General features: G+C 45.8%; 1 protein-coding gene and 1 pseudogene across 1 annotated transcript; both read left to right on the top strand.

The window, feature by feature from the left end:
- Positions 1-248: 248 nt before the first annotated feature.
- LOC124663419 lies at positions 249-3328 on the top strand (annotated as a pseudogene).
- A 15684-nt stretch (positions 3329-19012) lies between these two features.
- On the top strand, positions 19013-20906 carry LOC124659542 (GATA transcription factor 12-like). The gene is made up of 2 exons (XM_047197403.1): positions 19013-19324; positions 19830-20906. The coding sequence occupies exons 1-2, from the start codon at positions 19013-19015 to the stop codon at positions 20739-20741; spliced, it is 1224 nt and encodes a 407-aa protein (XP_047053359.1). The 3' UTR covers positions 20742-20906.
- Positions 20907-23815: the final 2909 nt, after the last annotated feature.

Raw genomic sequence — 23815 nt, 5'->3', positions numbered from 1 at the left:
CATCACCACCGAGCCCGCCGCCGACGGCGCGGGGTACGCCTAGGGTTCGCACGGGCCGCCGCCATATCCTCCCGTCCATCGCCGCCGCCGGCGGATCTGTTGGCCGGCGCCGCGCTCCAAAGCTCCCCCTCGCCGGTTCCGCGCCTCGTCCTGTCCCGCCCCCTCGATTCCCGCCGCCAGGAAGTCGACCCGACGAGGCGCTCAGGCTCCCGCCGCTCTACCGGGCGCCTCGCCGTGCTCGCGCTCCCGGAGCATAAGGTCGCCCACCAGTAGGGGCTCGGCCGGCCGCTCTCAGGCAACGCCCCCATGGCAGCTCCCATTCCCAGCAAGGTATGTTCCGCACGCCCCATTCTCTTGTCTTTTTTTTGTTCTTGTTGTTGTTTGAACTAGCTAATCACAACCAAGGTACCTGACTGATGTATTTTCTGGCATATACATGGTGGATTCATTGTTTGTCTACGCCTGCGCATCCATCAGTTCATGCTTAGTGTGTCAAATGCTGATGAACTCGAACTGACATTACAATGTGCAATGTAATTTCCTGTAACTAACTAGTAGAGTGTAGGCAAACATACAAGACAGTTTGTAGTAGTTTGAATCAAATGATACTGTGATTTCAGTCCAATACCCGGATGTGTGCTCCCCATATGTATACCTCCACCAAACTCATAGTTTTATTGCCTTCTAGTTACACAAACTAGTCATTAACCTGCAGTGTGTTATGTGTTCTAAACTGTAGTACAGCATGATGCTAAGTGTTAGGTTCTTGTTGCTACATTAGGCAATATACTATTTTGTTTTCGAATGACTTCTTCACCTTTTCTTTGCCACATCTTATTGCAAACTGTGTATGCATTATGCAGGTTTTGAAGAACAGTAAGCATTGTAGAGTGTGTGACAAGTGTGTTGATGGCTTTGATCACCATTGCAGAGTAAGATACATTTTCATTCTTTTCTGCACTGCTATTGCTATTCCTGCTTCCTTTTAAGAACTTAAAAATCATGTTCCTGTTCTCTCACAGTGGCTCAACAATTGCATAGGGAAAAGGAACTACAAAGGGTTCTTCATTCTAATGTCTTCTGCTGTTCTCCTGGTACGTGTGGGCATCTCTATGGGTTGATGAGAATGTGATCTGAAAACAATATATATACAATGAAGGCTACCATGTAATTGTATTCACCTTCAATTGCACCAAAATGGAGAAATCATAAGTTCATCAGTCATCATAACATATACGACCAACTGGCCATTGCATATAGTTAGCACTTTTTTCCCATGTCCTTTTTATTCTGGTTGATCATTGACAGGTTTCCATTGTTTGTACACCTTGGGCCAGCTTGTAGTTCAGTGGTTGTCAGGAATCCTCGTGATGATTCTCTGCATTGTAAAGCGAGGGGAGTTCTCCAGACAGATCGACTCAAAGTTAGGAAGCAGCTTCTCGACTGTAGCATTTGTAATTGTTGTGGTGAGTTGAGAGAACTTTCCTGTCTAATACATGTTTATTGCATCATCAAGGCACAAAGAGAACGTTTTTCAGTAGTATGCTTTTACATATTAATATTCTGATTATACCATGATTTTACTTTGCAGGCTACTTGCACCATACCAGCAATGATTGCGACCGTACCACTTGCTCAACTTCTATGCTTCCATATTCTTCTAATCAAGAAGGTCAGTTACTTTCAGACCACCATAAAGCTGTGAATGCCAGTTAGAGATAGGGAGTTGCCATTATTTCATTATGTTGCTTGGTCAATCCTCCCTTCCATCTATCCCAAACTGTGACAACTCCTAGTTATTGTTTGTTCCTATATGATGCTAATTGGTCTGCAACCATCTCCTTTAACTGATATTAGTTTCAGCTAAGTCAGAAAGTTATCTGTGTGTTGCCAGGAAGTCATATAGCATGCTCACTTTTCCTTAACCCATTATGTTGTTGAAGAGAAAGTTTTCCTATGTCATCTCTGTAACATTCCTTTTTATATCATATTTATTGTTCAACTTGGTCAATCCTCCCTTCCATCTACCCCAAACTATGACAACTCATATTTATTGTTTAGGCCTCTTCCTGCTAATTGGATTGCAACCAACTCCTTTACCTAAAATAGTTTCAACCAAGTCAGAAAATTATATGTATGGTACCAAAAAAGTCATATAGCGTGCACACTATTTCCTAACCCAGTATGCCATCGAAGTGATGTTTTCCTATGTTCAATTGAATACTTTACTATCACTGGAGGTTAACTTTCTTGTGTTGGTTTAGAGAATTAGTACGTATGATTACATCATAGCTTTGAGAGAGCAAGAGGAGGATCAGCAAGAAGAGATTAACGGTCACCAAAGCCCACAAATGTCTATTATTAGCTCACATTCTCGGATTTAGCACGGCAAGTTCTTTTGGTCCACTTCATCGTGGTTCATGGTGCACTCCGCCACGGTTATTCTGAAGATCATGTATGTTACTACAAATAATTCATTGCTACCAAGAGCTATATGTAATCGAAAGGACACAGATCATGGATGTGGAAGTACAAAAAAATAGGATACAACATTAATTCATCTCTTAGGATCTTGTCTGTATAAATTTTCCAGTGAAAGCATGCACTGTTGTTTTGTTCATGAGATGAATATTTACCATTCATTTGTCTCAGTACGAAGCAACTGTTACGAGATATTAGAAGATATGCATGCCTTTTTGGTTACTGACATTTGACATTTCAAGTACATAAACTTGCACATACTCTCAAGCTGTATGATTAGCATACTACTAAATTTATGTTTGAATAATAAGCACAATAGATTATCAATGTGATCAAAATCAATTTTACGAATTCCCACGTTTAATATTGCATCAGACATGCTTATAACTTCTGATGAACAAAAGGTACTAAAAACATCTGAAGGAGTTGTTAAATGTGAGCTGATGATTATCTATTCTTTGACAGTTTGATGTCATCCCTCCGGAGATTGGCATGTCCCAAAACCAAGGAAGTAAGAAGATGAAGGTAGCAGATGGAGCAAGAAGACGAAACGGAGCAGTAAAAATCAGCCCTCGGACATTGGCACGTCTTAATGCCGAGGAAGTGTCAAAGGCAGCTGCACAGGCAAAGAAGAAATCCAAAATTCTGAAGCCAATCGCGAGGCAAGACCCTCCGATCATCCACGAGAACAGGAGGGGGCGATTTCCTGCTGAACTCTCTTGTATATGAATCTGTTGTGAGTGTCTTTCTTGTATATATATCTGATTTGTGAAAATATTGTAATATATTCAGTTACTGCTCTTATATGGATGATTTCATCATGTGTTGATGTTTATATATTGTCTAATCTTGTTAATATAAACCTGACCAACCCAAAAATAAATGGATCGTAAAAGGCTAAGGCCCAAATAGAGAAAGGCTGTAAAAATGGTGAGGCCCAAAATAGAAAAAGGGTGCAAAACGGCTAAGGCCAAAAACAGAAATGGACCAAAACAAAGGCCAATGCTTACGGTAAAGGCTGGAATTATTGGGCTCGGCCCATGTAGAATACAGAATTGGACCGGGCTGCTTTCGAATTAAGACGTTTTGGTTTCGTCATAATTTTGCCACGTCGGATTGCCACGCTGGACTCGGGGGCAGGTGCCCATGACGTTTTGGGAACGTCATGCCGTCAGTGACATTTTAAAACGTCACAAAGCTCTACGACGTTTTCAAGTGGAATGTCTTAAGCAGTCACTGCTGACTTCCAGCTTTCGACGTTTTGAAAAGCGTCACCGTAACGTCACAAGTAGCCATTATTGACGTTTCAGTGACACCTCTATTTTGTCAACTTATGGCAGATTTCTTGTAGTGTCTATAGGTTTCTTTGCACTTTTATTAACCGCACTAGATATAACAGAATACTCCTTCATTTTAGCAGGGAAAGAAGTTTTTTCAATATAAACTTCAGGAAGAATATGATCAACAGTTTCAATTATAGCACATTTATTTATAGATGAATCACTTTTATCTTTATATGGTACATGATACTTATCAAAATTCTTCCTAGGCAATTCAAAGTGAGAGGCAAAAGCTTTATAAAAGTTTGCAACGACTTGAGAATCAAGACCATAAATAGCACTCATATTACGAAATTTATCAGTATCCATAAAAACCTCAATGCATTTATAATCATAGTTTATACCTGACTCTCTATCTTTGTCGTTCTCCCATCCTTCAGTATTCTCCTGGATCCGATCAAGAAGGTCCCTTTTAAACTCTTCTTTGTTGCGTGTAAATGATCCAGAACAAGAAGTATCCAGCAAAATCTTATCTTGAAAACACAATCTTGCATAGAAATTATCAATAATAATATTACCAGGAAGCTCATGAATGGGGCATTTGAGCATTAAAGACTTCAATCTCCCCCAAGCTTGGGCAATACTCTCTCCATCATGAGGCCAGAAATTATATATGCGGTTCCGATCTTTGTGAATTTCACTTGGAGGATAGAATTTGGAGTAAAATAAAGGCACAATGTCCTCCCAATTAAGAGAATCCCTATTCTTATATAGAGAATAGTTTCTTCCTAACTTCATCCATAGCAATACCTGCACATTTGAATAACCCGCATAATTCATGTAAAAACAGTAAATGATCACCAGGATGGACAGTTCCATCCCCTTCATAGCGGTTATCCACAACACGTTCAATAATTTTCATAGGTATTTTGTATGGAACCTGTTTCTCACCTGGCGCCTCATCCACTAACTTTGCAGTAGTAGTAGATTTTCCAAAGAGGAATTGAAAAGAAGACCCCTCCATAATGAATTATAGCAGCAGGCAGAAATAAAATCAGCACGTTCAGTAAAGGTTTCCCTTACCAATTCCACTTACCAATAGCGCTTCACTCCCCGGCAACGGCGCCAGAAAAATAGTCTTGATGACCCACAAGTATAGGGGGTGTATCGTAGTACTTTCGATAAATAAGAGTGTCGAACCCAACGAGGAGCAGAAGATGTTGACAAGCAGTTTCAATGAAGGATTCACTGTAAATGCTCACGAACAAGTATTCAGGGGGTTTTAGTATAGCAGATGAATAAAGTACAAGTAAGTAAAATGCGAGAGTAATAATTGCAGCGAGTGGCCCAATCCTTTTTAGCACAAAGGACAAGCCGGTTTGTTTACTTATAATGACCAAACTTTCTTGAGGACACACGGGAATTTAGTCTAGTGCTTTCGCTTCATATAGCTGATTAATCTTCATTGTTTTGATAAGTGTTGTGTGGGTGAACCTATGCTAATGCACCGCCCTTCCTAGAACTAATACATACTTGTGATTATACCACTTGCAAGCATCCGCAAATACAAGAAAGTAATTAAGATAAATCTAATCACAGCCTTAAACTCTGAGATCCTGCTATCCCTCCTGCATCGATATACCAACGGGGGTTTAGGTTTCTGTCACTCCGGCAACCCCGCAATTAGCAAACGAATACAAGATGCATTCCCCTAGGCCCATAAATGGTGAAGTATCATGTAGTCGATGTTCACATGACACCACTAGAAGAATAACACCACAACTTAAATATCATAACATTGAATACTAGCCAACATAATTCACTACTAACATTTAGACTTCACCCATGTCCTCAAGAACTAAACGAACTACTCACGAGACATCATGTGGAACATGATCAGAGGTGATATGATGATGAATAACAATCTGAACATAAACCTTGGTTCAATGGTTTCACTCAATAGCATCAATAACAAGTAGAAATTAACACCGGGAGAGTTTCCCCTATCAAACAATCAAGATCTAACCCTAATTGTTACAGCGGTGACGAGGTGCAGCGGTGGAGATGGCGGTGATGATGATGGAGATGATGGTGATGATGATGGAGATGATGTCCAGCTCGATGACGATGATGATGACGTCGATTTCCCCCTCCGGGAGGGAATTTCCCCGGCGGATTTCAGCCTGCCGGAGAGCTCTTTTCTCTCTGGTGTTTTCCGCCCCGCAGAGGCGGCTGTGACTCTTCGCGACTATCCTTTGGAGCTTAGGTTTTCGGGACGAAGATGTACGCGAAGGAAAAGAGGTCAGAGGGGGCTGTGGGCCCCCTCCTCACAAGGCGGCGCGGCCAGGCATTGGCCCGCGCCGGCCTATGAGGTGGGCCCACGGCGGCCCTCCTCGGCTCCCCCTTCTGGCTCCCTTCGTCTTCTGGATAAATATGATTTTTCATATAATTTCCGTCAATTGTCGATCTTCCAAAATATTGCATTCTGGCGGCGCTTTTTCCAGCAGAATCCTGACTCCGGTGCGCGATCCTCCAATAATCATGAAACATGCAAAATAGATGAAATAACATAAGTATCATCTCCAAATATGAAATATATCAATGAATAACAGCAAATTATGATATAAAATAGTGATGCAAAATGGACTTATCAGAGTCCAGAGAGGTGCTGCCAGTTGTGGCGCCTATCGTCGTGCAAGGATCAACACGACCCTGAGGTTGTCTACGACATACAACTACACATCATCCACGATCCAGCGGAACGTTAACCGCTTTCGATGTGCGAGGGCACGTCGCCGAAATCTTCCTATCACAACATTACTCCTAGATTGATTGGTAGTTGGTGCACGCTAGTTGAAATATTTATTACTTTCTGGTGTGAACCCCTTCGCACAATTCTTCGAATGTATCGTTGTTGATGGATCCCGATTTTTATCCCAAGAAAGTTGGCACACCAGGTAAGGGGATCATGTCAATAGATCAGACACACGTCGGCGGCATCTGCACCTTTATTAGGATCTACATCATGCTAAATCAACCTCGTCCCTCGTGATGGATGACTGCTTCCGGTCAAGAAGACTCGAAGGCTCGGGAGAAGGGACCCTCTTAAGTCCTCACCATGGCTCAACAACCCTCACAGAGGATGGGCTTACCGGCGCAATTTATGGTTTGGAAGAGGATGGGCTTACCGGTGCAATTTATTGTTTGGAAGCTGGCGACAAGAGCAATACAAAGTTTTTTTTTTTGCGAGGGAAGAGCAATACAAAGTTAACTTGAAGAAAGACGGAGCGAAATCATGAATAGAAGATTGAGAAGAAGAGGATTAAGTCAAAATAAATAAATAAATAAAGTTGTTTTGGAGTTCTATCAACAACATTTTTCAGAGCCGGCGTGTGAGGAATTACAAAGGAACACATTTGAGTTGTAAACGAGAAATAATTGGTCCACGAAAGATGGACGAGTCTTGATATCTCACAACAATGCATTGCTTTTTTACCACGAGATATATCTGATATATTGGGCGCTATGGAATATTGGTTGGAATGAAATTTGGGCAAATGGTAATAAGTCACGAGCTCATCCAGCCATGCGATTGTCATCCGAAAATCTAACACGCGTCCGACACTAACATAGACGACAATAATTTACTAACCAAACTTTATAAGAGATTACATACGGCAAGAAAAGCTAGTTTCCTTGGACTGGACTTCCTGTTGTGAAATATCTAGATGTGGCGACACTAACAGCGCTAGTTCTTGAGCGGTTTAGGATAAAGAAAAGTTAGTCAATATATGGCATGTTATTGCCATCTGCATATGGCGAGAACATGCGTGCGAGCATCGCTCAGCACGTAATCGATATACCCGGTGTGTCACCAAAAATGGACAGACGCCATGTGCAACAGCACCAATACGTGCGCGGCGTGGAGGGTTCCAAAATGTTTAGATATTTATGGAGCATACACGTATATGCAGCTATTCACGGTAGTAGGGTCCTCGATCGCATAGGGTAGGCATGCTTTGTGTACATTGCCCAGCAGCTTACGGCATCTCGCGCGACGCATTTTAGCGTCCGCGTGCGTTCGTTTGCGTCGATCGAAATGGTCGAAATCGACCGCGCGTCCGTTTGCGTCGGGGTGGCTCCAGCGGCATGACGCATTTTTTTTGGCCGAAACTTTTTTTTAATACGTGAAACATAATTTACATAGTTAAAACATGAAAAAAAACCCTAACGCCTACTGCTGCTCCTCGTCGCTGTCGAGCACGATGAGCTCCGGTATCATCCACGGCCAGTTGCCATCCGGGGGAGCGTACGCCGGGCGCGCCGGCGGTGCTGGAGGTGGAGGAGGCGCCCAGGGCTGCGGCGGTGGAGGCGCCTAGAGCTGCGGCTGTGGCAGCGGTGGAGGCGCCCAAGGATATGGTTGTGGCGGCGGTGGAGGAGGCGCCCAGGGCTGCGGCTGTGGCGGCAGTGGAGGAGGTGTCCAGGGCTGCGGTTGTGGCGCGGCCGAGTCCTGTAGTGCCAGTCGAAGGGCTTCATCCTCCGACAGGCCCGGCGGCATGACGCCGGTGGCGTACCGGGGCAGCGGTGGCTGCACAGGCGCGTCGTTCTCGGAGACGAGGACGCCGAGCTTCGCCATCTCGTTGTCCGTCATGTTCTCCGGGAACTCGAAAACGCGGCCCTCCGCCACGGCCAACTGCCATTCGTGGAAGACGGCCGCGACGTAGTCGTCGCTGTCGTCCTTCACCTCCTCGTCATGGTACGCGAGCGCCTCGATGTAGTCGTCGTGGTCGTCGTAGGCGGCATAGGCGTCGTCGTCGTGGTCGTCGTCGTTGTCGGCATCGTTGTGCTGCGTGCGCGTCGCCGCCTGCTGACGACGCCTCGGCGCGTCCTATCTTCGTGGACGAGTCGGCGGTGCAGCCCCGAAGGGGAAATCCCTGTCGCCCATGAAGCCCGCCCTTCTTCTCTTATCCGTCTCGGTTGTCAGATACGTACGCCAACTATCGGAGTCGACGGCGTACGCCGGATCGGCGCGGAGGTCCGGCGGCAGGTACCGCCTCCTTCGCCGGATCTCCGCGGTCCGATCAGGCTCGCGCGCAGGGACGGGAGGGATGGGCACTTTGCATAGGAGAAATAACCTCAGGTAAAATTTGTTTAAGACGAAAGGCAAGCATCTTTGAGATAATTTTATAGATGACATTGCATAGACTTATTGGACGGAATTGAGTGATAAGCTTAGGATTTTCTACCTTGGAAATTAGAACCACCGTGGTATCATTCCATCCATTAGGAATCAGTCTAGAATTCATAACTTGCAATATCTCTTGTGTGATCGCTTCCCCACAGATACTCCAGATTTTTTTTTTGTAGAAGATAGCATGCAGCCCATCCGGACTAGATGCTTTATAGTCACCAATAATAAACGCCGCCTTTTTAACATCTTCAGCAGTAAACAGGGCATCTAGATTCTCATTCATTAAGTGAGTAACCCTCGGCTGAATCTTCTCCAACACAGCTGGACCTGTACGTCAGAGGTGAATAGATTAGTAAAATAATTGAGCACAAGCGGTTTTAGCTCATTTGTACCTTCCACCCAATTATTATTATCATCATTCAACTTCTTGATTGAATTCTTCTTTCTTCTAACCGATGCAAAATTGTGAAAAAACGTAGTATTTCTGTCGCCATGTTAGATCCAATTAGCCCTTCAACGCTGTGACCAATAAACCTCTTCTTGTTCGAGAAGGAGTTCAATAAGGTTCGCCATCTCCTTAGCTTTAGCCTCATTTTCATCCATCAGTTGACCTGTCATGGCCTCTTCTAGTTCACGTTGAGCTTTACGTAGTCTCTTCTTTGGTTTTTTGAGAACATTCGCATCCCACTCATGCATGGCTGCATGCATGCAGCTTAGTTTGGCCAAAACTCCACCTGGATTTGAGACAGCAGCCTCCCACGCCTGTTCAACCACTTGCCGGAACCTAGGCTCGCGCAACCATTTTGCTTCAAACCGGCGTGGTCCTTCTCTGTGCGCCAGGTTCTCTGGTTTAAACTCCGTATCTAACAGTATAGGACGGTGATCAGATTTTATATATCCAAGATGTTGCACCATGGCACCCAGATGCATAGTAATCCATGCACCATTAACGACCGCCCGATCAAGTCTTTCGTGAATCCTCCCCCGCTTCCAGGTAAATGCATCACCAGTGAAACCCAAATCATCCAAATTACAGTCGCCTACATATAGGAGTCAGGCCTTGGATTACCTCCTTCCTTCTCATGAGAAAAAGCTATCTCATTAGGCTGGTGCCAATGCAGCACCCCACTCTCACCCGCCACGTCAGCTTTTTCCCTCACTCTCACCCTACTCTTACCCCACTCTCACCCCACGGTGCCAATGCACGGGCTATAGTGCCATCTCTCACTTCTCTCTCCTCCACATCACTATTTCTTTTTCACATTAAGTTATTTCACCCGAATTTTTATAGACATTCAAAATAATGCAAAAAATTATTCAACTAAAAATGTTACCGATTACATAATAATTAATAAAAATACAAATTATGTTTCTTGTTTTTCTAAATAGCCTATATGACAAGTGTGTACTTGTGTTTGTATTTTGAACTGAAAGAGTAAAAAAAGGAAAGAAAATAAAAGAAGGAAAGAAAATAAAATAAAAACTGACATTTAAAGAATAAAAGAAGGAAAGAAAAAAAGAAAAAAGAAAAAAACCGACCAGGTCGTCTTCTTCTACCTCTCGCCCGCGTCGCCTCGCCTCTCGCCCCTCCTCTCGCCCGCGTCGCCATCGCGCCGCCGCGCCTCTCGCCCCTCTCCCGCCTCGCTCTCGCCGCCAACGCGGGTGGCAGCCGGGCGGGAGCGGGCGATAGCGCCGGGCGCCCCCGCCGGCGCCCCTCCCTCTCGTCTCGCCCGCCTCCCGCCCCTCTCTCGCCCCATCGCCGCCGTTAACGCCCCCGCTACCGCCCGCAATGGCACCAGCCTTAGAGCATCTCCAACAGGCGCGCTATATCGCGGCGCGCTAAAAGCAAAATTCTGCGCGCGCTATACCGTTGCCGCGCGCCGGATCGATTTCTCCTCCGCCGGGTGCGCCATTTTGCAGCGCGCGTTGGCGCGGTAAAATAGCACCTCCGCCGGACTCGCCATTTTGCAGCGCGCGGACGCGGCGCAAACAGCAAACACACACAAATATGCATCCAAGAAGATGAAACAATATATAAAAATTCACAAATATATTGTACCATCCAAATACAATACATTGTTCACAACAATACTTCACACCAAATACAACACATACAACAATACAACATGGTTTTGAGACAATACAACACATAGTTTTCAAACAAATACAACAAATATGGAACTATTGTTGTCCATTCCAATTCCACCATTCTTCCATGAGATCTTTTTGAAGATCATCATGTGTGTCGTTGCACCGAATGGCATGGTATGAGGCAATGAATCGGGCAATCCTATGTGCGGACCTCGTCACTTGCACGGAACCCCCATCAAGTCGTAGTGGGTATGATCCACATCTTTTCCGCGATCATCCTCTATAATCATGTTGTGCATGATTACACACGCGGTCATGATATACCAAAGGCATTCTTGATCCCAAAATCTAGCTGGTCCTCTAACTATGGCTAATTGAGCTTGCAAAATCCCAAATGCTCTCTCTACATCTTTCCTAGCCGCCGCTTGTGCATTGTGGAATTGAGTTTGCTTTTTACCTCTTGGTTGAATAATTGGCTTCACAAATGTTTGCCACCTTGGGTATATGCCGTCGGCGAGGAAGTAGCCATAGTTGTACTTGCGGCCATTTGCTTCAAACTCCACCAATGGACCTTCCCGCATTGCAAGTCTTGTCATTAGTGGTGACCGTTGAAGAACATTGATGTCATTGCAAGATCCGGGCATTCCAAAGAAAGCATGCCATATCCAAGTCTCTTGGTCGGCCACCGCTTCAAGTACTATGGTGGCATCCTTCTTGTAGCCTTTGAATTGTCCATGCCATGCCGCTGGACAATTCTTCCAACTCCAATGCATACAATCAATGGAACCAAGCATACCGGGAAATCCTCGGTTGGCGTTGATCTCCAAAAGCCTTGCCGTGTCTTGAGCATTGGGGGCTCTCAAGTATGTGGAGCCAAAGACATTGACAATTGCAACGACAAAGCGCTTCACACACAAGATAGAAGTGCTCTCTCCCATGGCCAAATGATCATCAATAAGATCCGCCGGTATACCATATGCCAACATACGCAAGGCGGCGGTCACCTTTTGATATGTGCTATGGCCAAGTTCTCCGGCGGCATTCCTCCTTTGCTCGAAGAAGCGATCATATTTGGTGACCTCCGCTGCAATGTGCTTGAACAAGTTGAGACTCATCCGGAAACGCCGCCGAAAATAGCTTTCGGGGAAAATCGGATTCTCATTGAAATACGACCGCATCAACTTCTCATGCCCTTCAATCCTTTCTCTCCACAACTTCTGTCTACCGAACACCGATCCACCAAATTTTGGCCTCTTAACGGCGCGGTATGCTAATAGTATCGATATGTTCTCCTCTTCTTCTTGGTCGAACTCGTCATCCGATGAATCATATGAGGAACTCTACAAACATATGTATGAAATTACTTCACTATGAACTATTGTAGCTACTTGGCGGGTAATAGAGGCCGGCCGGCGGAGGTTCATACCTTGCGAGCAAATGGGCGAGCACCATGGGCGCGCCATGTTGCAAGCAAGCTCGACGACGACGAGGACGACATGTCGACGCCTGCGCGGAGGAGAACGCGACGGCGGCGCGAAGGGGCCGCGGAGAAGGACCGCCGGCTACAACTCCTCGCTGACGGCCGCGCGAGCGACTACGGCGCGGCGGAACGTCCGCCGCTGCCGGGAGGAGGTGCGGGCGACGCGGATCTACGACGCGGCGGCGCGCGAGCGGGGGCGGCGGCGGAGTCGACCGGCGGCGGCTGGATTTCGCGCCGGCGGTAGGTGGGGAAATGAAGGCGCGGGCGCGGGGAGGAATTTTCCAGCCGTTGGCTTTTTCGCGCTTGGACGAGCGATGCCGCGCGCTGTAGCCGACGCGCCAGATATGCCGCTCCGGATTGTTCAAAAAGCCGCGCGCCCTAAAATTTTTACAGCGCCGCGCCGTTTACCGCGCCTGCTGGAGCGCCAGATTCTGTCCCGCGCGCGCTATATCGGACGTTTTTATGCCGCGCGGCCTATATAGCGCGTCTGTTGGAGATGCTCTTAAAATCACCAATAATAGTCCAAGGATGTGTAGAATTGTTGTTCAGTTCTCTAATTTTATTCCACGTTTTATACTTGTTCTCCCATCGGGGTTCTCCATAAATACCACTTAGTCTCTGGTAATTCAATAACTTTGACATCAATATACTTTGGATCTAAAAAAATCTGTTGTATAACAATCTCTTTTCTTCAAAGAAGCAACACGCCAACACTTCTGGTAGAACTAGGATTAACAATTTTCGAGTCCATTTGCATTCTCCTTCTCAAACATTCTGCTGGATAATCATCTAGATGTGTCTCTAACAGGAACATTACATCGGGATCATATTGCCTTCGTGGGTCCGAAAGCGCGCGAACTGTCGGGTCGTTCCCTAAACCCTGACAGTTCAAAGATAATATTTTCATTGCGACTAGACAGACTCCTCTCGGGAACCCGCCGATCCTAGTGAAGTGGAGTTAGCTCCTTCCTTCTTTGAACGCTTCTTCCTTCCATTATCAGCCACCCCTACTGGAGGTTCCTTGGGTGGTATAGTTTCATCTATCAACATCGCAGCTAGTGCCCCAGTACTAGCTCCATTCTTCTCCTGCTCTTCTTATTCTGTCTCGGTTGACATTTGCAACCTCCTTTTTGCACCGGGATCAGATATATGATCCTCTGTCATCACCACATCAAGAGTTTTAATGGGGCTTGTTGCTGTATCCTGCAGATTTTCATCTACCTCTGTATCTCTCAACTGTCGAATAGCATTATGCCGGCAACTAGCGGGCGGTCCAGACCCACGGCTAGGACTAGGGGCAAAGGGTTCATTGGGTTCCATGGCACGTCCTCCTGCATCATACATCCCACGGCCACCCATCGAACGTCCTCTACCGCCCCGGTTGCCTCGATTACCACCAAAAGCTACCCGGCCATGCCAAGTATCTCTATCAGCTTTCAAAAAGTCTCCCCACTTCAATTTGCTTTCCTCATGTTCACCAGTACCACATTCAAGATGAGTATGACCGACCATGCCAAAAGCCCCACAAAACTTAGGTATTTTCTCAAATTGGATCTTGAAAAATTCTCTCTGTCCAGCTCTCGACATGGTGACAAACCTTGCTAAGGGTTTACGGAGATCAAGTTTTACTCGCACTCTGATGAAATCTCCCAAACCATGCGGTGTTTTTTCCACCTCAGCTTCAGATCCCACTTTACGTTCTACCAAGTTTTTCACCAGGGATTCTCCACGATATCCATCCGGTAATTTATGAACTTGAACCCAAACAGCCAGGAAATTCAGATCTACAGAGTCAGGCGATGCCAAACCGTCATATTCTTCAACAGTGACTGCGTTTTGGGGAGACAGCCATGGACCTCCCTTTGTAATCTTCAGCCAATCTCCCAAGCAAAAGCACTGAATTGTGAATAGATTATTCTCTGAAGATCTGAATTTTCCATTTGATCACTCAACGAGTCTCTAACTCATCGATCATTCTGCATGCAGGGTTCGCACAATTGGCACGTGTGGGTGAAGAAGCTACACGGAAAGGCGAGAGAGGCGGTCAAAATACGTAGCCCTCGCAGCAGTCCTCGCAGGCCCCGCTCGTGCAACTCGCATCACATGAGCACATGACATTCTGATGTAAAACCCCGCCGGGCCTATGGCCCAACCACTCATAACTGGGCCGAGTGGACCTACTAATCAATGGGACCAAGTGGACAAAAGCATGGGTCGATCATAAAATTATTTTTGGGCCATTTTTGTAGACAACACACATTTGCACACACCAAAAATCTGATATAATACCACTCTTTCTTGAATACAGGGCCACTACCAAAAAATATGATTTTCATCTATACAAGAAAACTACTTCACGAAAAGAATTAATCAGATTTCTCTCTCGTATAATGATGTTTATTAATGTGAAGGTTACATGCGGCCATAGAGATCTAGACACCACACGCATATGTTTAATTAGCCCATAACATGATAGAAATAATAATACAGATATCTACTATACGAAATGCATGCATTATGAAATATATTTCAAGATAATTGTAAAAATATTAGTTTTCATTGTATATAAAATTTGACTTTAACCAAACTTTATATGCAACATACTTCCTCTGTTCTATTTTAGTCTATGTTCAACAAATTTTAAGATCATTTACCAAATTATTTAAGAGTACTATTTTGATAAGTGAACAACCAATACCTGCTACATTAAAAGTAATGGCATCCAATTGAGAGGGCAAGACTGGTTTAGTTGTTGTGTTGTCGTTGATTACAATGCTAAAATATAGACTAATTCAGAACAAATTTTAGACCTAGGACTTAGAGTAATCCATAATGGGGGAAGTAGTTTTGGCAGGAGATAGTATACAAGAATGGAGGGAGTAGTGGAGTACTACATGATCAAAGGAAAATATAATCTTTTCCATACTCCTTCCGTCCCAAAATATAAGGTGCCCTTAAATTTCGTTGATCAACAGTTTACAACTTTGACTATGATTTGCAATTATAATATGTTCACAAAATTTGTAAATATATATATGAAATGCAGCAAGATGGATGCAACAATACTATTTATACATTCTCAGTCCATATATTTTAGTATGTATCAATAGTCAAAGTTATGCATTAGATACTATGCGAAAAAATTTGTGCCTTAGTAGTACTATATCTTAGGGAGGAGGAAGTAAAAAGGGGAAAAACATAAAAGATAGTGGGAAGAATAGTGGTACTCCATGTCTGGTAAACAAAGCAAGCAATAGCTTCAGCTCTGTTCCCCATATCGCCAAGTTCTTCCCTTCGCAGGGTCCTTTCCTTTTAACACAAGCAAAATCTGGCAAAGGTCGGAAAGCTGAGCTGCTATCATAATAGTTTGGGGAAAGCAAATATGGTGCCTTGATGTTCGTGTATGGCCAATGCCAATCAAAGCTATTCCCTTTTCTTGTCGACTCTCGTGCAAGTGCAACCAACAAATTTTGTGTGAATGTTGACCGGCTACTGACGAGAGATTCCTCCGATTTTCACTGGACGACACGCACGCGAGAGCGAGTAGTTTTCTTGCCTTTCATTCTTCTTCATCTCCATCGCCTTACGTCTGCCTTTGCGGCTTGCCACTAAGCCGCTGTCAATTGATGCAAATCCATGCCTTGTTCCTTCCCTTTTGTTTCTCTTTCTTCATCCTCATCTCGCTAAATACATGCATGTTCACAGTCGGGTTCGTCGCCCGTATTTTATTCCCGTTCTACGAAGGCAATCCATATCGGCATCGTAGAGCTCACATCCAGCCAGAGTGATGAAGGCAAGAACCAATCTATGACGCCTCCATGCTAAACTAACCATGCGTCTTTTCAGAAACAAGAAGGCAATACATATCCTCTTTGATGACTCGATATTGGCCTCTACCTCAATTTATGTTACGTTTTAGCTTTGTTCAAAGTTAATTATAAACAAATTACTGCATATAATAAAAAATGGCAATATTATACAATGCGGATTCAGTATTCTTAGAATCATTATAAATTACACATTTATTCAGTAAGAATCTGATATTGCAGATGTGGAATTTTTTTCTCTATATAGCTGATTGGTTTTTATAAATTTTGACTTTCACCTAAAATGCAGGTAATTTAAGAATTAAATGTCATAGCATCAACATGTCCGAAGGATTTAGATCGAACAACACTAGAGACCCATGCGTCGGCATGCCCCGCGTGGTGTGTACGTGGAAGAACGGAATAGGCCCTTGACATGGGTGTTTGTCTCACGGTGACCAAAGACGGTAGGATAGTCTTGGTCAGTTGTTATGTCATGTTGTTGCGGGTACACCTCACGCCGACATCCAATTCGGCTCACAAGTAAATATAAACGTATTATGTGAAAACATTTTATAATGTCAAAAAATGTAAATTATTATCTATGACATTACTATGTTGCTCAAAGCTTTTGAAAAAAACAATAATGCCATCTACTGAACGCAACATATTTTAGGACCCATGTTGGTGTCAGAAGCAACCCCTGCAATGGAAAAAATGATGTTGCAGTGGCACTGTTGATAAAAAAAATACATAAACACGTTATTACTAAGACAAACATGTTGTCTATTTTCGTTAATTTTTGGCTACCTCACCCAACATCCATCTGAATATATGCAGCTACAAAACACGTAGCTAGGCTCATTTCTTTCTGAATGTATTCGCCTAGCTGCCAGTTGGAATTAATGGATTAAATACCATTATATTTATCATGATGTATATTTTCATATGGTATACCTTTTTTAAATTGTAAACATAGATAATATTTTTAATGGTCAAACTTTACATTGATCGAATTATAAAAAACTTGCATGCACTACATTGTGACAATGAGTGAGTACTTACCATTTTTGGCACTCAATTTTTCCTTAAAATCGCTGGAATTTTTAAAATCCATGAGACACTTTATTCATTCATTGAGAAAAGTGCAATAGATTGGATAACTCAAAAACAATAGAAAGGACGAACTACTCGATAAAATGAAAAGCTCCATCAAGACTGTGAAGTCAACATCTTCTGACCTGATGTATCTTGATTTTTCTTCAATGTATCAAGTGATGAAACTGCATAATACCAAGCATTAACAAGCTAGACTAACCATATATATATATATGTCTTGACGAACCGCTTGTGCCACATACCTCAAGAAGTGGGAACCTAATGTTGTTAAAGGCGTGTATCCGGGGAGACACCCTCATAAGAGGTTGTCAAAGGCGTATATTTTTTATGCTAGGTTTGATTCGTCTAGCCCACTCAAACCTAGCATAAAAAAATATATACAAAATCGATAGTACACCACATCAAACAGCTCGAGGTGAGTGGAACATAGATGAATCAAAATGCAAACGCTTGGCGGCTATGGGGATTTTTTTTTTGGCCCGGGCCTCTAAGGAATGGAAACTAACACAGTCCAACACATGTCAAATATAGTGTCATACATACCGTACAAATAATATAGCGTCATACATGGAGAAAACCTTGCAGTACTCCCCTCCTTTCATACATGGACCCATAATTATATCTATGGATTCCTAGTTGCATGACTATTGGAACGTTTTCTCTAAAAAAGAGTATATTCCATGTATGACAGTACATTTCTCTAGTACATGAGAAGGTGTATATATGCAGGATTTGCTCATTTGAATCCATTCATAACGGCTCATAACCATGTTTTTGTTTTTGTTATTAATCAATCCCCTACTTTCTCATACTCGCCGTTTCTCAAATTTCCGGCCTCTTCGCAAGTAAAAACTGCCGCCGGTATCATGGAGCAGTTTGCGATGCGAATATCCATAGCTAAGCTCGTGGTAACAAAATGCTGTTGGACGCGCAATGCTCTCAACCTTTCACGCGTGTAGGGTAAAAAAAGGAAGCTTCGTAGCAGGCTCGAAGCTAACGGCCAGGAACGAACGTAATCCCGATCAACCCGTCCCCCTAATCGAAATTACCACCACGTGACGGCCACCCCACAGAACAGAATCCACCTGCCTCGTCGGACAGGTTTATACAGTACGTAATAACACGTTAGGAAAGACAGCATGAATCTACCATTCCACGCCGAAACTCCAGCTGGGGTTGCGAATATACTTGGCGGAGACGAGCATAAACCGTAAATAGATTAGGTTTATATGGTGGCTAAGTAAGTAACTCTGGAAGTTTTACTGCTGATAACAAACTTGGCTGGCTGGTGTCCTCGAGAAAGTAGTGCTGCCACCAGGGAGGGACTAGTAGGAGTCAGTGGCTCTCGCAGCTCGGCGCTTTATTTACTCCTTAAGAATCGTTCCCTGCAGCTGACTTCCTCCTCCAGAGCTCCACGCCAATTAAACCCTACTCCACCTCCCCTCTCCTCGCGCACACGTTGTTGAAACACCAAACAAAAAAGCGCCGAGTAACGCACAGCCGCAGATAGATACACACAGCTGCGTCTACCGCTCTCTCTCGCGCGCGGCGGACCGGCGCACCGATGGAGGCGACGGCGGCGTCCGAGTACGACGCGCACGGCGGCTACTACGGCCGTGACAGTAAGCCCTGCGCGGACATCTTCGTCGTCGACGACCTCCTCGCGCTGCCGTGCGACGACGACGACGACAACGAAGGGGAGGCCGCCGAGGCGCCGGCGTTCCAGCTCGGCGCCGCCGCCGTAACCGTCAAGAAGGAGGAGGCCGGGTTCGGGAACGTGTCCGCCGACTCCTCCACCGTCACCGCCCTCGACAGCTGCAGCAACTCCTTCTCCGGCCTTGCCGACGGCGACTTCTCCGGCGGCCTCTGCGAGCCGGTAATTTCTTATTCCCTCTGGACCGTTGATTATTCCTCCTTCATTTTCGTACGTAACTTTTTTCCATCTGAATTTCTTTGGTTTTTGTCACGGAAACTAAATTACGGGCAGGAGAGAAACGAACACCGATTTTTTAGCGGTGGCTGGCGATATTAATTGCCAGATTCCATAATATATTCCTTCCATTAAACCGCTCCAAAAATTGCCTCGCCCCAGAATTATGCAACTCCACTTCAGTTTTTCTTTCTCTCGCACAAGCAGTAACCGAAATGGGAAACAGCTGCCCCTCGTAAATAGCACTGTACAGTACCAAAAATAGAAGCTTTCGAGTGCAGCGCTAGCTGGACACTATTCCGTATAAACACAAGAAGAATTCTGTTTGCCAAACTGCTAAAAGACGAATTCTGTTCTCCCAAGTTTACTTTTTTGTACAATTCTGAAACGAAGAAAATAGTGCATGATCAGTACGTTTGCTAAACTCGGTGTGTGAATTCATTCTGCGCAGTACGATCAGCTGGCGGAGCTGGAATGGCTGTCCAACTACATGGGCGAGGGCGAGGAGAGCTTCGCCACCGAGGACCTCCAGAAGCTGCAGCTCATCTCCGGCATCCCCTCGGGCGGCTTCTCCTCCTCGGCCAAGTACGGGCAGCCAGCTGCTCCTCCAACGGCCGCCTCCGCCTCCGCGACGGCGGCGCAGCCCGGCATGTTCCTGCCAGAGGGCCCCGTGCCCGCCAAGGCCCGCAGCAAGCGGTCCCGCGTCGCGCCAGGCAACTGGTCGTCCCGCCTGCTCGTGCTCCCGCCACCCCCGGCCTCCCCGCCGTCCCCGGCGTCCATGGCCATCTCGCCCGCGGAGTCCGGCGTGTCCGACCACGCGTTCCACGTCAAGCGGCCGTCGAAGCCGGCCAAGAAGAAGGAGGCCGTGGCGCCGCCGCAACCGCACGCCCAGCCCGCGACCGCGCCCGCGCCGCCGTCCGGCGTGGCGGCGGCGGCCAACGAGGGGCGGCGGTGCGTGCACTGCGAGACGGACAAGACGCCGCAGTGGAGGACGGGGCCCATGGGCCCCAAGACGCTGTGCAACGCGTGCGGGGTGAGGTACAAGTCCGGGCGGCTGGTGCCGGAGTACCGGCCGGCGGCCAGCCCCACCTTCTCCAACGCCAGGCACTCCAACTCCCACCGCAAGGTGCTGGAGCTGCGCCGCCAGCGGGAGATGCACCCGCACCACCACCACCACCACCAGCAGCACCACTTCAACGCTGCAGGCGGCGGCCCGGCGGGCGGCGTCGGAGGCCTGATGCACATGCAGAGCTCGCTGCTGTTCGACGGGCCGTCCGCGCCGCCCCTCGTCGGCGGCGGCGACGACTTCCTCATCCACCACCACCACCACCTAGGGACGGACTACCGGCAGCAGCTCATGTAGACGTGTCGATCGTGTGGTAGAACTGATGGATTAGCGCAGGCCAGGAATAATTAAGAAGCAGCTAAAACCCCAGGAACCAGAAAAATCGGAAGAACTGCATGCAGAACTTTTTTTTTTCTTAGGAGTTACTTTTCCCAACCTTTTTCTTTCTCTCCGGTTTGCTTAGACTGTATGCTTTTTTGTTTGTTCAGCTCGAAATTTTCGTGTCAGCTTTGTTTATGCTCCTCTCCTGTTTCGCCAGTTTATTAGTTCATCCTAATTAGTACCCCTCAGAAACTAATTCTAGTAGAGAGCTGGTTTTGTATTTATTTCTTAGGTTTATGTAATACAAGAAGACTCTCATTTTATTTCTTTTTCCGCTCCTAGAATATGAAAACAAGCTTTTTTTTGGGTCCAATTCATGAGATAAATTCTCATTCATGCAATGTCCACTATTAGGCGTGATCAAGGAGGATGAATCTCATCAGCCATGGCATGCAGTTGCACTCATGTCACATCTGTTGTGTGCGCAACCAAACTGAAGTATAGCAAAGTTCCCCAAAGGAGGCAAGAGTGCCATTGCCCACCCACCGTTCGTCAGAACACGCACGTGATCGTTAGAATCTCGCGTCAAAAATTAGATGCCCAGCCTACCTATCAGCTGTTGGATCCAATCGGACGGTTCCCCCGCTGTAAAAATTTCTGTATAGTTAAGTTGGGTTTCATCATTGCGCTGCACCTCGCGCGGGCACCACCACACCTTTCCGTGGATTTCCGGATAAGCAATTTTGCAGTTTGCACACACCCTGCCTGCAGCAGCCTTGCCAAGTGGCCAGGTGAAGCTTCGTTTTACTCTTGGCGACGTCGTAACTAGAAGTGACAGTCAGAAGTCAGAGGCGCAGCACAGAAGAAAGAACAAGGCCAGACAATCAGAGCAGGCTACCGTACGGAAGCCACACTGGCGTATGCACCCGTTTGTCTGTATCGACCCATCGATGAGGTGCCTGTAAATCTGTAATATGTGACTCGTAGGCATGTTACCGGTAGGTGGCGGTAAAAAAAGGGTAAGGGGCGCGTCGTTTGATAGGCCGGAGGCGCTTTGACCCGCATTCGTGAAGATGGAAATGTTAGGCCTAAAAACGCACAAGATCGCAAAAGCAGCCACTAGAACACCTAATTAACATAAGACAGAGAGGGTTTAGGGATGCATTACGCATTGCAGGAGTTGCCATCGTCGCCTGCTCGTTGCAGGCGTGAAGCAGAGAGGTCGTTGATGATCTGGGGATCCTCCTGATCCCCTCGGGTCTCCGGCGGCATCGCCTCGGCACCGCCGGGGTGTAGGCTGGCCTTCCGTCGTTGCTCGCGCCTCCCTAGATCGGTAGGGCTTTAGGAGTTGTGGGAAAAGCGGCGATCGATCGTAAAGCGGCTTGACCGATAGCGACCGGGCTCCCCCTTTATATGGCGGCGGCGACGGGGACCAAACCATCGAGTTGGTTTTGGTGCCCCCGATCGTGGCGCGTGAGATGCGAACGAGGTGGTCACGAACGTTGGTTCGTGGGCCTCCTCCTTAACGTTATTTGACTAGAACGTTTTTGTCAATGTTTATCTCTAAACCCGACGTTATTTGACTAGAACGTTTTTGTCTCTTAAACTCGACAGGTCAACCAACATTCTCCCCCTTGATCGTTAGGTTTAACATCATTTGCCCATTCTCCATAGGAATAATAAACCAAAGTGAGGTGTTACAACAACCAATGAAATGCTATTGAACCTCAACACTTATGGCATACTAGCCTATTTCGAATTGGATAACATAATACTTATTGGGAGTGGTTCTTATTGTGGTCCCTTTATTCCAGAATCATAAGGCTTCCAGTAATCCCATGCCGGCAACATGCTCACGAAAAATTCTGAGTGATAAGCCTTTCGTTAGCGGATCCGCAAGCATACGAGTCGTACTTATATGCTTAACAATAGTTGTTTGATCCTGGATCCAATGCATCACAACATGATACTTAATGTCAATGTGTTTGGCAGCATCACCTGACTTGTTGTTATTCGCATAGAAAACTGCGGGTTCATTATCGCAGTACAATAGAAGTGGTTTTGAAATGTCGTCGACCACTTTAAGTCCGGGAATGAAATTCTTTAGCCATACGACCTCGCCCGATGGCCTCATAACATGCTATAAACTCGCTTGCATCGTAGATGAAGCAACTATAGTTTGTTTGGAGCTTTTCCACGATATAGCTCCTCCGGCAAGTGTGAATATATAACTCGACGTGGATTTCTTACTATCCACACAACCGGCATGATCGGAATCTGAATAACCAACAACTTGTAGGTTATCGGACCTTCCGTACGTAAGCATGTACCCTTTTGTCTCTTGCATATAACGCAAGACTTTCTTTGCGGCCTTCCGATGGTCTAGTCCTGGATTTGATTGGAATCTGCCAAGCATCCCGGTTATAAAAGCCAAATCAGGGCGTGTACAAACTTGTGCATACATGATGCTTCCGACAAGCTGAAGCATAAGGAACCGACTTCATCCGATCGGTTTCAATTTGGTTCCTCGGACATTGAAATGTCCCAAACTTATCGCCCTTGACTACTCGGGGCAGGTGAGCCGAGCACTTATGCATATTGAATTTCTTTAGTACTCGCTCAAAGTATGCCTTTTGTGATAGTCCCAACACACCTTTAGACCTATCTCGATGAATCTCAATGCCGAGGACATATGAAGCTTCACCGAGATCTTTCATATCAAAATTGGAAGACGAGAAAATTCTTGGTCTCGTGCAGCATATCCTTATCACCTGCAGGCCAATAATTTGTCATCCACATACAAGACTAATATTGTGAACCTACCGCCCTTAAACTTAACATAAATGCGGTTGTCCTTAACATTTTCGAGTAAAACCAAAAGTTCTAATAATCTTATCGAACTTGAGGTACCACCTGTCTTGAAGCTTGCTTCAAGCCATAGATGGATTTCTTCAGACGACATGCTAAATGTTCCTTTCCTTCCACAACAAAACCTTCCGGCTGAGTCATGTACACGTCTTCATCAAGGTCGCCATTTAGAAATGCCGTCT

The sequence above is a fragment of the Lolium rigidum genome, chromosome 6, assembly GCF_022539505.1.
Source record: "Lolium rigidum isolate FL_2022 chromosome 6, APGP_CSIRO_Lrig_0.1, whole genome shotgun sequence".
Classification (NCBI taxonomy): domain Eukaryota; kingdom Viridiplantae; phylum Streptophyta; class Magnoliopsida; order Poales; family Poaceae; genus Lolium; species Lolium rigidum.
The sequence above is the reverse complement of the archived record's forward strand: the minus strand, read 5'-3'. Positions and strand labels throughout refer to the sequence as shown.